Below are 17183 nucleotides of genomic sequence, written 5' to 3' on the forward strand. Positions count from 1 at the left end.
CGCCATGAGTGGAAAAGAGAAAGAGATAAATTAAGTAGAAGTTCGAAGAGATAATTCGGAAGCCATCGGAGACTCTGCGAAATGTCGGAGATTCTCGAAATGCTTTTTAGCGAAAAAAAATTACAGAAAATTATGGAAAGTCTTACGACGTTGAGGGTACAGAAATTGAGGTATGCACAGATATATGCATCTCTTTGTGGGACAGAAGGTGGTTATCGATAAAAATTTTGAGAAATTATTCGTGACCTTGAATCACAATGGAGATACCTCGTATCAATTGATGATCAATTGATGAAAGCAAAACTTTCTTAATATTCGTTATGCTAAATATAATTTTGAAAATCAAACGATTGACCCGCCGTGGACCCTTGTACAAAAATCATCGTGATAAGGGGGCAAGGGGCGTCCCGTGAAATTTTAATTTTGGTCAATAATCGATTTTCCAAATTCGTCCTTGTGCCCGACGCGACGAAGCTCCCTGAAATTAATGGCGCTGATTCAGTGATTGGAGCATCCTTTTTTCTCATAGTAACGGCTCATTCGCTGTAACCCACTTGAAATATGGACGTCCAACGAAAAACCACGAACTTCTATACAGAAGCGAATCCTTTCTTTTTTCTTTCGCCCACCCTATCTTGATCCCTCTTGTCGGCAGCCCCTTTTCGAGTTGCTTTCTCTGATATGCCAATGCATTCCTCGTCGCCCCGCCGTAACAAAATCCAACCACCATCATTCCTCAAGCTTCTTCGCTCTTCTTTTAAGCTACGTCGCCATTTTGACTCAGCTAATTTAACCATTTCCGTTGTCCTTCTCAATCTTATGTATGACAGTCCGCGAAGTCTTGATAAATTACAGCATCCGTTTTTAGGTTTGAATCTTTGCGTTTGTGCTGCTTTCTTTCCCCCCCCCACCCCCTCCCAAGGAGCAGAAGTCAAGAAAAAAATAAACAAAATAAAATAGGGCACTTTTTTCCTCGAGCTATTCATGACATTTATACTGTATACGTATCCTTAGTTATCTAACTGAAAGTAACTGGAGGTATTACACAATTCGTACTTCCATTTCGCTATTGTTAATATTTTCAATTAGGCCACTCGGTATAACGTATCAGCGGCTAATTAGTTATTTCCCATGTACAATCTTTTGAATAACAGATAGAAAGTCCCTGAAGTAATACCAGACGGATAAAGGAATTTCAGTCAATTTCCTGGTTTTTTATAAATATTTCTCGAGCAAGCCACGAACCGAAAAGGTCCAATTTCAAAAAAAAAAAAAAAAAAAAAAAAAAACGAAATAGAAGTTACAAGAATTTATGGATGAAGTCCATACGACTGAGATTTGGGTAGCCCCCCAAGGGTATTATGGATAATGTCATAACAGAGCGAGTCGAAGAAAAAAAAAAAAGAAGAATCCTATGATCAATGAAAACAGCTTTTCCTTTGGCACCCAAAATCCAGGCTGAACGCTGCGAGATGTTCTTGACAGCAAAGGAAAATTCTCAGTGGCGACTAAAACAATATCCGGATGTTACGTCACGCGATTCGCTCAAGCGTAAAGCCTCGTATAAAAATTGGCAATTGACACGAAACAGTATAAATCTCTTTTTCGTATTCACTTAAGGAAAAAGCTGCTTTCCTTAAGAAGCCGAGTAACGTCAATTTAAAGATTGTACAAATAACGAAAGGCATTAGGAAGTAAAAATTTTAATCTAACAAAAAAATTCTCAACGCGTTAAAAATCGACACAAAGTTTATAAGAAAAAAAAGTTTTCCCACAGATTCTTCGAGCCGCACAGTTCCTCGAGCTTTAATAGTTACAACTTAAATCATTCGCTTATTATTATCGTCGTAACTCTATTATCTACGCCATTAGGGAATCCAGCGTACCGCCGTTAGAACCTAACCTCTTAAACTTAATCAAAGAAGAGAAGAAACTTCGTGAAACTTCGTGTATACACTTCTTGGCTTTAACCTTTCTGCTCTCCGGCACTTTAAACGCTGCGGCTCCTTGCATTGTCCTGAAATTCCTTTAGAAACGGAATCGCTGTGCCGCGTCTGGCACTCAGCTTCTATTACTAAATTCGCGTCGAATCTCATCCCACTTGTCCGATTTATCTCGTTCGTTCCTCACTTCCAATTAACTTTCGCCACAATTCCTTTTCCCTTCCTCCTCCTCCTCCTATTTCCTTCACTTTTTCCTCTTCTTCCTTCTTTCTCCAGCGACCTTCCGCTCTCACAAGACCTCGCTGCTTCCTTCCGTTGCGTTTTACGAGCCGGGGCCCTCTGGGAGCTGGTGCTCAAAATTAGCCAGTATTAATTATTGCCCATAGAAAATTCGAGTCTCCGCATCGGTTGCGGGTTGACGTCTGACATCTCTGTACCATGATAACGCTTAAAGCTGATATCAGGACTTCCTGTTAATTAATTAAGCACACATAACCCAGTCTCTTAATTAATAAAACTAATTGAACGTACTTACAAAATTGTCAAATCGGTCAGATTCGTTGGTATCGAGTACAGGCTGTCGCCTCTGCATCGACAATCCGTCTCGTGCTGATGCTGGATGCAATTACATTCCAGTCCAGAAATTGGCACGAATGTCAAATCGAAAGGATCCAGCTGGCTCTCGGTTTCATTAACCGGAGAAGGACTCGAGTCCAATTGCGAGGAAGCGAAATGCATCAGAAGCAGAAGACCCAGAGGAATGTATCTGCAAGAGAAGAAAATAACTATAATTAGTCGGAATTCCCATTAGAACAATTAAAAATAATAATTAATCAAATAGATCAGTTTGCCAGACATTTTCAATGTCTTTCAACACTCCAGAATACCTTTCTGGTATGTCTGTTTAATAAAATCGGTCGCAAAAGGGAGATCGAGTCTTGCATGAAATAGAGAGAGAAAAAAAAATTGAAGAAAAAAAAAACAAAAAAAAGACTTACTCTTTATCTCAGATTCCAAATAAGATCCTGTCGGTAAATCTAAGTGGAAGGCAAGTTGGCAAATCCAAGGAAATTAATTATTCCTCAACAATGCCCAGAGATCATAATGGAAAGTAAATCTCTCTTGTTGAAGGTTCAACCGAATGCAACGAACGTATTGGAACGAGTGGTGTGGATATCAATGGATAGAGCCTGAAATAAATTGTGAATGAGTGTAATTCAATTTTGACTTTTTTTTTCATTTTTATTTAATAAAAAGGTAAATCAAGTAAAAGTCACTTCGAGTAAAGTGACTACTGGAGCACTATTCGTTACGGTGCAATCTGACGGCTTTGAAGGGAAAGAAATAAACATTTGACTACGGTCTACGGTACAAGTTAAAAGTCCTGTCTGGGACACTGATTTATTTTAAAACCCATAAGAAGTTCGCCCCTCTAAGGCTAGTTCATTTATGGACGGACTATACATTCTTCTTCTTGTTCCTTTTTGGCTTTATGCCCTCGTAGGGGGCCAAGCGCCAGAGAACCGTTACCGACTAAGCAGAGCCGATCGGACAGAGCTTAACTTCGCTTCTCACAGATGTCGTATGCGTCGACAACCGCTAGGGGCGCGACGATCGACAATCCAACGGCACAGAGTTGTATCGCTATGTAATTTCGAATTTATTCGTCGATTTAAGTTTATGGAATGCCAACGTTTATTTAGTCTTTAAATTTATTAGGGGCCGATAAAAGAAAAAAAGAGTCATTTTAACCTTAGGATTACGGTTTGATGGTCTAAAGTCACTGTGGTATATAAACTCCGCTTTATTTTTGCTCGCTCGTGTCGTTCGAATCAAATGGATTAGACCGAAAACTTTGGCGGCGTGAATTAGGAAAGTGTCGTGGGAATCGTGAGGAGGGAAGTAACGTGATAAATATATCAAAAGAAAGTTAGCTGGTACTGATAAGAGTATTGTGAACAGATGACAACTTATTAAGAATGATTTATGTGACAACAAGGTTAGAATAGATTCTAACGGTAACAATGGCTATAGTGAATATCGTTCAAAAAAATCCCGTTACGTTATCTTCGGACGACTTATATAAATGCATTTCCTTTTTTTTTTTGAAAAATATTTTTTTCCCCCTCACCAGACTGTTATCGCACGAAACTAGGAAATTTTCGACCCGCTCTTCATCCTCGTGTTTTTCTATCATCGCTCATCGCTTCTTATCCATTTATTTCGACGTTATCATTTTCATTTTTACTACAACTTTTGACACGCCCTGTACATCAGACTGTACAATATAGTGATACAAGCAATGTTGTCTTCCTTGAAATATTACAGAATACGTCAGACGTTTCGCAAGACATTTGTAAATCTACGACAATTCTGTCGCATCGCGACGGTTGCGTTTCGAAAATTGTGTTGATAAAATAAACAATAGTAAGAAAGAATGTCTTCGTGCAGTAAAAATTAAAGAAAGTTCACTTACAGATGCCGTAATTCGTGACTTGATTAATGTCAACGGGATTAGATGAAGTATTTAACTTTTTTTCACCATCCGGCCGAGGCTAATATTAATTATTTACGATAATTGAGGCTTGCCTTTTCCTTTTTTTTCTTTTTTTTTTTTTGGAAACAATAAGTCATGGAATTAAGATGAGAAATTGACCAAGACGAAAAAGACCGTCTATTAATCAACGTCGAATCCTGAAGGCTTCTGATACGTTTATCTGTTAATTTATTACATCTTGTTTATAGTGGGCGAACTACTTGCTTGCCATTTTTTTTTGTTCCTTCCAGTCTGACGTTCAAACCCGTGAGCGATTTACTTGGAATTTTGAAAATAAATCTTAAACTCGACTCAGTTTATTTTTTTCGACAAGCCGAATACAAAACTTTCAAACGATCGAAATTTTACATCCAACGTGGTTTTCTTTTTTGTATTAAAAAAAAAATCGACCAATCAAAAATTTAGCTTTTTTGAATTTACCGCCATTAAACTGAAAGAATAAAGCGACCGTTGATGGTAAAAACGACAACAAAAGTACGTTCTCAGTGCGTGGAGCTGAAGGTAACGTATGTTTGAAATCTTCGATTGAATATTTCTATTATGGAATTCGAATTGTCGTAAAGTAAAACGATACCTTAAGAAACATCCCCCTTAAAAGATAAAGGCGAAACCCTTATTTGGTGGTGCCGCGTGTCAACGTATAATAGAGCTCATTTTCCAGCTGAGCTGTTTCCACTTTGTTGATAAGCATCGATTTTGTAGCCTTTCCTATCTTATGAACAGGGGTACTTTTGCAATATCCACGTTTCACCCACGGGTGTCCCCTTTCGTAACGGCAATATTAGCAGATTAGGTAGCTCCGCACGTCTTTCTTTACTAGACAGTCAATCGATAGTACATCTGAGGTAAGCTGGAAGTTTTTGGAAAATAATTTTGGAGGCACAAAAAATCGAATTTTCCCTTCCGTAACGGCGATAGTCACTGATTAGGGTAGCGCTACGCGTCTTACTTCACTAGACAGTCAATCGATACCACAGCTGAGGTCAGCTGGAAAATATTTGGAAATAATTTTTTGAGCACAAGAAAAAAAAAGGACTTTTTCGATATTTATTTCAATTTTATTCCTACATTGATATACGATTCTACGTCCGTATGCATAGTTACAAAATTGAAATTTCCTGTCACAAAATTTCCATCCCGATTAGAATCGATTGAAATCGGCAAGAAATTTTTTATTTCGAACTTACTTCGTGACCACCCTGTATATACGTAGACCTCGGTGATCAGTTGTAAATAAAAAAAAAAATGTATCGGGTGTTGTGGGTCCACTTTTTTTTTTCAAAGATTCTCAAAACATTCAAAAAACTTCAATTCACGGGACAAGAGGGACGTGTTTAAAATAGTGGACGGGCTATGAATGTAGGAATGGAGTGGAAAATAAATAAGTTAGTGAAAAGAAGGAAAGAAAGAGAAAACGTCGGACGTTCCTGGTATAGCGATTCGAAGGTCGCGAATTGTAAGAAGGGTCGAAACGAATGGCGTCCCTTCAGGTTACGGGTATTTGAACAGAACAATTCCGATTTAAAAGAAAATGCAAATGGACCCTGGTACAAGATGGACTTTATAATCCCAACGAAGGATAAAGATTAACCATTGTTACTGAAAAGTGGTTAACCATTGTTATTGGGTAAAAAAAATGTGCACAATGTAACGATAACCAACTAAACCGTATATTTTCGTTTTTAAGTAAATACCGACCCCTCGATTTTCAAACAGCGACTGGCCCTTATCACTCTTATCGTACACGGCATCCACGTGTACAGGGAACAAAATAATTTTAAAAAAATAATAAAAAAAAACAGCCGGATCTCTAAACAAATTTTCATACTTTGAAAATCTGTTATCTGATAACGATAAAGGAGAAGAAAAAAAAAAGACATTGAAATTGCATCGTGCTATATTGCATCCAATTGTCAAATTTAAGACTGACGATTATCAGTAAGGCGATGAAGAAGGTATCGATCCATATAATAAAAAAGCTTTCGGTAGATAGAAAAATCGAAGAAATTTTCGATTGGCCGCTGCGAATGCACTTTCAATGTAAGAAGGAAAGAGAAGCGTCACAGTTCGATTATCGTAAATATATGAAATACAGTTAACCGAGGCGTCGACAAGATCCTTGAATAGCAAGGAAAATACGCGAAATCGTAAATGAGGTCACAGAGGAATATCGCATCAATTGTATAAAAGATGATCAAGGATCAAATCAGAAAGTGAATTGGAATAATTTGAATAAATTCTTTCGGCTCGCTGCACAGTATAATAATAACTTCATTTCAAGGTAAAACCATAACTGGCAAGTTCACTCGATGGGATCATTGATTTATTCATTGGTTTCTATATGGAAAAAGAAAAGCTTTCCGCGCAGTGAATAAAGAAAAACGCAGACCTGTCAGTCATTGCCAATTGCAACTGTGAAGTGATCGATGAAACTTTATTAAGAAAAGAAAGAAGGAAGAAAGAAAATTAAATGAAGGTAAAATGCAGAACCAGCGAAACAGTGCATTTATCTGCATTTCCCCCGCGGGAGGCTGTAACGTAAAAAGTCATCAGACCCAAGGAAACAATAATTCTTCATAAAAGAGATATTGAGTAAAACAATTTTCAGTAATTTAAATGAGCGACAGCCTATGTCTAAGAGTAAAGGACAAATGATGAGTGATCGGAGGAAAAAAAAAAAGAAGAGGTTTCAAGATTTATCTCACAGAAGACGTATAGTGAAAGATTTTTGTCATTAATCATTTTCGTGTCTCGTGGGGAATCTCTAGTCTCGAAAATCCGACGAGCAAGGTTCTTCATACAAACTTTTGTTTCAGTCCCCACGTAAATTATATTGGTTTTGTATGCAGACACTCCTGAAGAATTACGACACTCCGTTATTATCGCACTCGCGGGACTAATTTAACATCCGCCTTTATTGGTTATAAAGGCTTGGGGAATTAAACGATTTAAAAAGAAGTTTACACAGATTGCGTATTACCGAAAGATAATACGAATAGGACATATGACTTAAAAAAGAGAAAGTTTTATCAACTTAATTTACAGCTAGGACAATTGCACAGTCGATAATGCAGATTTCATTTACCGACCGGTACGATCTAGTGAGAAACGCAGTTACCTTTGACTGAATTTAAGTTGACTGGACATGCCTCTGCATTCTGTGTCCTGATTCTGATACATACGGTGTATATCTATATAAAGCATTTCAATGGGTAAAATCTAACCGTAGATTTTCGCCGACACCCCATTCTCGCGTGACATCATACATCATAAGATGTCCGATCTACTTAACCTTATTCGTCAACGTTCTTACATATGTCGACGCGAATGAGTGAATGAAAGTCCAATGACGCGCGAACGATGAATACGAAACTTTATTCCCTTTTTCTGTTATCTTTCGGCAAAGCAATGAATATACTCGGCTGCATCAAAAATATAAAAGCAGAGTCTGATAAAGGAATGATTTTGATCTGTCGGAAAAGGAAGAAAAAAAAGTTATGCTCAGTATCCCCTTTTTTTATTTCACTACACTTCGTTCGCCAAGCAAAAAATCTTTTGAAACAAGGGATTAGAGAGATCCTACTAAAAGATTCAGTTCTCTGGGTAGAATGGTATATTTACATGTATACACCCGGCAAAAAATAATATATATGTTATATGGCTAATATAATGTGTATATACCCATAGAATATATATATATATATAAACATCCAATTTATCTTTACCGTAGAAAACAGTGGAGGATGACAGGTACACTTTTGTGAATAAAAATAGACACTTGAAGCTGACGTGAAAATTAATTTTCCAAATTTCTAACTGCGTCCGCACGTTATCGAAATAGCTCGAAGTATTGGGTAAAGAAATTTTCCACGTAACAGAATTGGATTTTAATAAGTTTTTTTTTTTCGTCCTTGCAGCTTGAAAAACGCGAAAGCGTAGATAGCGAGTTAAACCGTTATTAAAAAAAAATCGGGGTACGCTGGAAGGACGACAATTTTTAACTTTTAAATATGTAACTCTTTGTCAAGTTGTCGCAATTTATACCGGGTGACTCAAGAGCGGAGCTGCTATCTACTTCAGCGACAGCACGTACGTCCTTCAGTATTCCAGGTATGGAAAATGGTATATTTTACATTAACTATATATATATATTCATATGAATAAGGATACGTCCGTCCAATGCATAAAATCAGTAAGAAAAACTACGCAAATTTTGTGTTCCATAAGCAAAACATAAATTAACATCCGGCTTTGCGTGCAAATTAATATTTACTCCTAATTTTCATTTCGATTAATTTTCTCATACGAATAATTACATAAATTCGCTAAACATCGCGCTATTAATGCGAAAGTAGTATTTTTCATGTAAAGGAAGTCCGACGGTGGGACAATATTTTTGAGAAATCTAAGAGTACAAAAAAAATGGAAATTACCCTAATCTTTTCTTCGACTGTCACCGATTACGTCACAGCAGGGTATCGATTACGTATCTACGACGTAAGGATTTTCTACTTAAAAATATAAGTTTCAAAATACTTGTACGTTACTATTTTGTCACTGGGTAGAAAATTGCCACATTGCCCACACGCAATTGTTAATTTTTTGTCTGGTATTAGAATGGGAATGGTGGATGCTTCGTTTTGTAGTGTAATGAAAATTTCGTACAGTCAAATAAAACAATGATAAACTTATTAAACGCGTGATTAACTGAATGTACCATGACCCCACTGTATAATATTTAATTTAACAGGATGGCGAACGTTAATTGCATGGAATCGTTATATACTGTGAGTACGCAATCGAAATTCCCATTAATTACAGGTCCTGAATTTTATGCGTGTGAAGTTAGCAGACCAACTTTCAGCAAATGACAAATAAATGGGAGTTCGTTTCGCATGCAACTGAGTTCTATAGTTTCTGCTGCATTTTAATATTAATTCTCACGATTTTACCTAAAAAAATCAACACTGAAAAAACAATCTGTTACGGGAAGTTAGCAGATCATTTTTTCAATCTTTGTTATTTTTTGGGTAAAATCGCAAGTGCTATTACTAAAATGTATCAGACACTATAAGAACACAGTTGCATGCGAAAAGCAGTCCCATTTATTTCTGATTTGTTGGAAGTTGATCTGCTAACTTCACCCGCATCTGAATTCCATGAGTTAACTTGAATTATGTTATAGGTTAGATTACGTTAGCTTGGATAACGTACAGTACAAGCGGCTGCAAGGATATAACACTTTGTCATCGCTCAGCATCGCGTAGAAAATTAAAGCCATCCATCGAATGGCCAAACAATTTTTTATCGAAGGAACGAATATCATTATAATAAATTCGCTGTTTCTACACTGCACGTGCACGAAGTTTGCATGAAAAACGACCCAATAGCACAACGTTACTAACAATAAGTGATATTACCGATACTGGATTCGTGTAATTAATACAAGAGAGAGAAGATATGGCGGATATAAAAATCGAAATTGAAAAATAAACTAGGCTGATATAACGATTGCCGACTACTTTAGAATTGATAAGTGTTACGTTACGAATCTTTTAGAATCACTCACTGTTACCACTCAATTGGAAGTTACTTACATCGTGTAAATTAATAGTGATGTCTCTGATCTGCTTATATTTAATCATTTAACGTATGCACTAACCTCAAAGTGGCACATGAAGGTGGTAAGTGCAGAGGGTTGTTCCCTACCGATACTTATTCACGTATCGTGATACCAGATCGTACGACGTAATTTACGTTTCACCAGCATGTTGATGATTTATCACAGATCATTTTCACTTGTATAACAAAGCACTTTCAACGCGTCATAAAATCAAGAGAATCGTCCCGGAGTACACGAACGTCCGCCATTACACGTTAGACTGGCGTACGACTACGCTAGTCAAAACTAGTCACAAGTAAAATCGTAAAAGTAAAAACTTTTTTTATAAACATATTTTTTTTACTGTCTCATTAGAGTTATATATTTCCCGAAAACAAGCTTACGGCGACAACCCAGGTATTCTTGGGAACTGTGGTGTGCGGTAAAGTTCACGACGATAAATTAAACCGACATGACGGTAGCTACTGAAAAAGTAATGTGTCCACGGCGTCTCGCGTCCAACTTCATACTAGAGAGAAATGGGGGTTTCACCGAATGTAGACTGGATTACATAACAATGCGAAGATAAACCTCTAGAGATTATTTATATATGTATACGAGTTATTCAGTAGAAACGCACCACCTGAAACGTGGTTTTACGATAGAAATCAAATGTATTGGCTATTACGGGTGGTCCGTTTCTACTGAATAACCCTGTGTATATATTTATACATATATGTATATGTCTAGAAAAAATCGCGTCGCTCTTTACGTAGAAAACTCTCGTTATGTATTGTGTAGTAATTTTGACAAAAGGATAAACTGTCCGACAGAATTAACTGTCAAACTTGTCTAGAAAGGATCAATGTTTCGTAATTTTCCTTTGCTCTAACCTAACCTGTCAATCCTTCCTCAAGACTGATAACACTTCCTCGTAATTATGGTTGTTTCCTCATGGAATTAGTTATCGTGCTCTATTGACATCTCTCAATGCCTGCCTGGTGATGCGGAGCTACAACCGATACTGGAAAGTCAGGTGAAATATTTTGGATGGGGAAAATTACAAAAATCATTAACACTCGAATTAGATAACAACAAAACCAGTATGCAATTCTTGTTAATTGTGGTTCACGGTCGATCATTGATATTCATTGTTTTGTAAAATGAAAATAAAGGTTTATTGAATCAGCAGCGCTGGGCTGTTCTTCTCTTTTCGTTTAATCAACCCGGGTGTGTTACGTAGCAATATTTAAAAAAAAGTGTTAATATATCGAAAACTTTAGGATAACTTTCGAAATTCACTGTCAGTGCTGTAAAAATTGTTCATGTCCTTATTGTCGTATAAACCTCCGAATTATTATTTTCTTTCCAATTTTTCCATGAACGTGACCAACCTCCTTCCTTAGCACTTATTTCAGTTTTCCTATTATATTTATGTCTCGTAAGGACCTAAGACCCATAATCCCAGAAAAATCCGCCAATCCTTAAAAACCACAACCAAACGATAAAAACTCAGAATGGGCCTTTTCCATCGTATACCTACCGTAATGTACAATTTCCAAAATCTAAAGTACTTTCCCTCTCCACATTTCAAAACCTTCTCAAAAACCATCCTCCACAGACCTTAGAGAGCAGTAAGCAGTTAGTAAGCAGCCAAGGTGTCTACCACTCAGTTAGGTCAGGATCATAGTAATTCCCAACACGGATAATCGAGTTAATAAAAATATTAAAACCTCTACTCGTCGTTACACTTGGGAATCCAACATTATTTACCCGCATGGAATTGAGCGAGGCACAACTATACTCGGAGGACTGGCAATAAATTTCGTAATGTACCCTCAGCGACACGGCAAACTCGAAGTTCGGTCAGAGGTTTCACGTGACGATGTAAACATCATTTTGAACGATGACAAAATATCGACAAGTCCTGAACTCTGGTAAAACGTAATAACGTCACAGGACGTTCAATTAAACGAGTATGTACTAACAAAGAACTTGCGGATGTTTCATCGATATCACGCGATAAAGTGGTTTGTTGTATAAATGACGTCACTCGCGGAATCGATTGTCACGTTTCACGTGGAAGGAAATTGAATTTGGCGCACATGTAAATTGAAAACCGTTTAAACGTACAGGGAAGACAATTTACGTAGGATTCGCTTTAACTGCCTATTATTTTCAGGCGGATTCCCATTAGTGCACTGTATACGCAATTTATTTATTATTCTTTTTAATTACTTCAAAATATTCCATCCAATTTACAGGAAGGCACGTATTTGCTTACTACTCGTATGTAACGTTATTTACTTTTTAACGGCTTCCCACATCTCACGACATACAGCGCCATCTGCATTACGCGCGGTGCAACATCACCGCAAACATTTTCGAGTTCCGCGACTCGATGTTATTTTCATCGTGATTCCGTTCTCAATGCGTTCTATTCTATTTGCAGTAACGCTTCGCCGGTTTCTTCGCGCGATACCACGAGATGTCCATTCATTTTCATGAGTTACCAAGTTTACTGATACGACCGCGTTTAATGAAGGAAATTACTTCGTCAAGAGAGAATTCGATATTCGTCGAGCGCATCTTGATAGCAACTATATACATATATACCTCGCTGCCACTCTACTATGAAATTGAAATTGTTTCAACCCACAAATATTTAACGGCCTACATTTAAACGTCATTTAGAAAAAAAAAAAAAGCTATTATATCCCAATTCCCCATTTTCGAAATCTTAAGGCGTCCACGCCGTAAAATTATAATTACATTAATGCGTGCAATATTTTCTTTATAATGAATCTCGAATTTGATTTTTCAGGTCGATAGAGAAACGTTCAAGTGAAAGATAAAAATTACAATTGAAACCTCTCGAAAATACTGCATCTGGGTGAAAATGGTCTGAGGACTTACAACCAAGAGGTAAAACGTTTGAATTTTATTATGGACGCTAAATATTACAAGTCGTTTTACTTTATTGAAAATTTCCTATTCTTCATACCGACATTCATACAACATTCAAGGTATAAACGTGGACTTGCAAATTTTCCCCATCACTGTGCACCGTATATAAAGCGTTAAATCAACGCTCGAAAGGAATCGAAAAGTTTCAACGGCCATTTTAAATGTCCGATTAAAAAAATAAAAAAATATAAAAAATTTATGTATTATACTCTTATCCAATCAGAGTGCACGCTTGTTAATGTTAATTACGAATAATTGAAAATCAAGAAAACGAATCATATGCACAGTCGGCATACAGGTAAAGAAGAGTTACATGCAAATAATACCTGAATCTGTTTAATTCGCCAAAAAAGTATAACGTAAGTAACGATACAGTTTGCAAAAAATATACACGCACTGATTCCATAAAAATGTCTTATCCCAAACATAGGAATCAAGATAATCCAATTTTGAGATTATCACACTCTACTAGGTCCCTTTAATGGTCCACGGTATCTGAATTAGACAGGTGAACTCGTGCTGATAAGAAGTTCAGCTACGGTGGTGTACACGTATACGACTCCAGGTAGAGGAAGTTGCGTGTAAACAGAATTACTACCAGGGATATTTATCAGCCTTGGTCTATCGGCAGGAGTCAAACTGATGCTTTAACTACTGGATTAGTTCCCATAACGGTAAGCAGAACAATTTTATTAAAACTTTAAGACCAATAACACAATACGTTATTCGGTCAATACGAATTGACAGAACTATTACCTAACGGACTAAGGATCATTTATTTCTTTTATATACGGCTTGTATCATACTTATGCTTTCATAAATTACACGCTTGGGCTCAGGCGACAATTCTTACGTCTCACGGTGTAGCGGACGACGAAACCACTTTTGCGTTTTTACGGTATGAAAACTTGTCACTTTTACCACGTAGATTTTCATCCCACGTAGCTTTGCTTGATGGTTGGATTTTTTTTTTTCTTCAGACAATAGATCCTCCAACGTACACTACCGTAGCTCGCACTGCCTCGCGGAAGTGCTTTACGGACGACCACGTACTTTTCTTCTCTCAAAATGGCGTCGGGACGACTTCCTGATATTGGTCTCGACGACAGCTACTTGCTTCTTGCCAAAGTGAACCTGACTCGGTAGAATTTACTTTGAAAATTTTTCAAAACGGCCATTTCAATTTTACGTGTCGGATCTCAAGAGGTTTAAAATTTTACTTACGCTTGATGGCGCCACTGGTAACAATTTTTATAACGGAAGCGATAAACATGGACGACCTTAAATGGTGGACTAAAAAGAGGTGAGAGGCTATGGATTTCTTTCACCTGTTGCAATAATAATGATAATTAAGATGGCTTTAATTATCCCCATCAGAAAGTCCATTTGATAATAGCGATAAGCCCACTCCAGACTGTTCTAGCCAGAACTTCAGTTTTGCTGCTACTTACTGGAGTTATTTAATTAAGTTATTATTTAAGTTATTTAATCAACGATAGTTGCTTTACATGAGATTGACAAGAGCGTAGCCTCGGTAAAAACTAAAAATTAATATATTATAATGACCAGTCTTACTATTAACTTATAATAATTAACATACCCTATTTCAGATGACAGGAACCATCAAGAAGCTCATTCATAACGAATAGGTAAAAACTAAAAATTAATATATTGTAACGACCAGTCTTACTATTAATTTATAACAATTGACATACCCTATTTCAGATAACAAGAACCATCAAGCTCATTCATAACGAATCTTTCCAGATGAAGTCGACTGTAACGTTAACACCGTGGCTCATCCGACAACCCCTCATTACTGAATTTCCACTTTGTCGCCGTAAGTTGTCTACGCCATTGGGTCCTTAAAATAAATAATTGCTTTATATGAGATTGACAAGAGCGTAGTCTCGGTAAGGTAAAAAGAAAAAATTAATATATTAGAATGACCAGTGTTACTATTAATTTATAACAGTTAACATACCCTATTTGAGATAACAGGAACCATTAAGCTCATTCATAACGAATCTTTCCAGATGAAGTCGACTATAACGTTAACATCGTGGCTCATCCGACAACCCCTCATTACTGAATTTCCACTTTGTCGCCTTACGTTGTCTACGCCATTGGGTCCTTAAAATAGAATGTAACGTAAATCAACCACTTTGCGTTTACATTGAAAGTATACAAATGACATCAGGGTGAAACAGTAAGAAAAAAAAACAACTTGAAATCCGGGGATACATTAATTACGCTAAACTTACTGGTACCTCACTGCTATAATGAAAAAGTCACGTATTATCCGTAACGTGCCCATTATCACTGATTATTAAACAGGATCCAAAAGAAAAAGGTCAAAGTCAACAGCAATCAAGATTAACGAGGCGAGGATAATTATTCGCGATCCACTCATTATTTTTAATAAGAAATCTTTCATTTCACTTTCAGACCCTCGTCCATTGTATAATCGTTTATCCTTTTTCTCTTTTTTTTTTTTTCCAATAAATATTTTCTAGAGTCTCCATCAGGCGAATGACGCTATTTCACAGAGGGATCGAATTAACAGAAACTTAATTTAATTAAACAGTTAAACTATCATTACCATATATCCAGATGAAATGCAAATGACAGATTCTCTGTACGGTATATGCTGTCTCAAAGGGAATACCTCCAGGTTTGCCAAACTCTGTTATCAAACTCTGCAGTCAGTCTGGTGGTTTACGTGTAACGTAGGTGCACGTGTACGTGTAACGTGTCACCGGCTACTGGGCAAATGCTTCTCCGTGGGATGCAATCATAAATGCATACTGTATAATCACACGTGTTGCATTCAAGGATTCGGACGGATTAATCACCTACGAATATATTATACATGCGATTTTAATGTGGGCACTACCACACGTTACTAAAATTCATCATTTAATTAGCCATTGCTCCCATTACTTTAGTGCGTCATAATATGTCAGATATATTAACCGCAAATGTAATACGGTAATACAGTCGGAATACAATGACAATGAGTATGGGAAAATGATACGACGAATTATAGAAATTGAGAAAATTCATTTCAATCTATCATAAGTTCATTGGATTATATTAGGCTTGTTATTCTATGCCGGCGGACGGAGAAGCGCCTCTAGCGGCGAAACGGGGAACTACGTTTAGTCGGTTAATTTCGAAATATTTAACAACCTCGTGTTATCCCTTTTATTCGTTTTCGCGAAGCTTTTGATAACTGCGAATATAAAGATCCAGAGGATACATGGTAACGTGGGAAAATTTACAGGGTGTAATATGCGAAATTGCAAACTTTCGGGAAAGTGATAAAAGCATATTCGCATGTAAACGTGTTTACTATATATATATATATATATACTGTGTATAGTATATTAGAGCTATAATTCATGTTATATACGTATTGGTATGTATTCTGATTAAAGTGACACGTTCTTAGACATTGCCTTGAAGTCGAATGAAAATCATTTTTCAAAATCTCTCGTTTCTACGGTGTCCCGATATGTCGATCGAGCAGCACGAAATTGACGTAATTAATAAACAATTATTTTCACAGCGTTCGGATAATAATTTTTCAAAATTCCTCCAAACTTCACGATCTGTACGATTCTAATAGGACTTTTTGATTCACGTGAATTGGACGCAACCACAATAGGAAACTTGTCCGTCCTCCGCAAAAGAAAGCACGGTGTGCTCGTATCGAGAACGGATTGTCCAGCGTGAAAATAGATTCAACGAAAACCAAACGAAACTCGAGGCTGAGTTTTGCTTGTAGCCAAGAAATAATGGCAATAAATATCGGAAAGAATGGAAAAATTAATTGCCCAGATACAAGCTGGCAAATTCAATTAACGTGGAATTGATATATTTATCGAACAAATTTTAACATTTAATTCTCACATATAACCAGGAAATATCTCCAACAGCAAATATACACGTAAAGAAGCGAATGTGGACATCGACTTTAAAATCACTATGGATGCAATTTATGTGAATTTATGCATTTACTCTTCGTTCAATGGATTTTTTTTTTTCCTCTTAGTAAGAGCACCGCTTTAACGAATTTTCCAAAAAAAAAAAAAAAAAAAAAAAAAATTTT

The 17183-nt window shown here is 36.8% G+C and overlaps 1 protein-coding gene and 1 long non-coding RNA gene across 19 annotated transcripts in view; both read right to left on the reverse strand.

Moving 5' to 3' along the window:
- The window catches only part of LOC107266991 (protein pellino), an 80657-nt gene that overhangs the window by 55439 nt on the left and 8035 nt on the right, over nt 1-17183 (reverse strand). For 12 of the 18 annotated variants that reach the window (XR_001537528.2, XR_001537527.2, XR_003059480.1 and 9 more), the window contains one exon: nt 2479-2709. Coding sequence is in view for 14 of the 18 variants with exons in the window: in XM_025084218.1 (XP_024939986.1) it covers nt 2479-2709 (231 nt within the window). In the remaining 4 variants the exon portion in view is untranslated. Of the gene's footprint in view, nt 1-1903; nt 2414-2478; nt 2710-2941; nt 3134-10162; nt 10626-12340; nt 12379-17183 lie in introns of those variants that run through there. The other 6 variants (XM_025084211.1, XM_025084209.1, XM_025084210.1 and 3 more) reach the window with 6 other exon arrangements.
- LOC112494234 overlaps nt 13729-17183 on the reverse strand; it is a 7024-nt gene continuing 3569 nt past the window's right edge. The window contains exons 2-7 of the long non-coding RNA XR_003059481.1: nt 15672-15924; nt 15054-15202; nt 14785-14933; nt 14670-14725; nt 14294-14610; nt 13729-14203 (exon numbers count right to left, since the gene is read on the reverse strand). This is a non-coding gene — a long non-coding RNA (uncharacterized LOC112494234). The remainder of the gene's footprint in view (nt 14204-14293; nt 14611-14669; nt 14726-14784; nt 14934-15053; nt 15203-15671; nt 15925-17183) is intronic.

Source organism: Cephus cinctus, unplaced genomic scaffold (assembly GCF_000341935.2).
Source record: "Cephus cinctus unplaced genomic scaffold, Ccin1 Ccin1_scaffold0331, whole genome shotgun sequence".
NCBI classification, from domain to species: Eukaryota; Metazoa; Arthropoda; class Insecta; order Hymenoptera; family Cephidae; genus Cephus; species Cephus cinctus.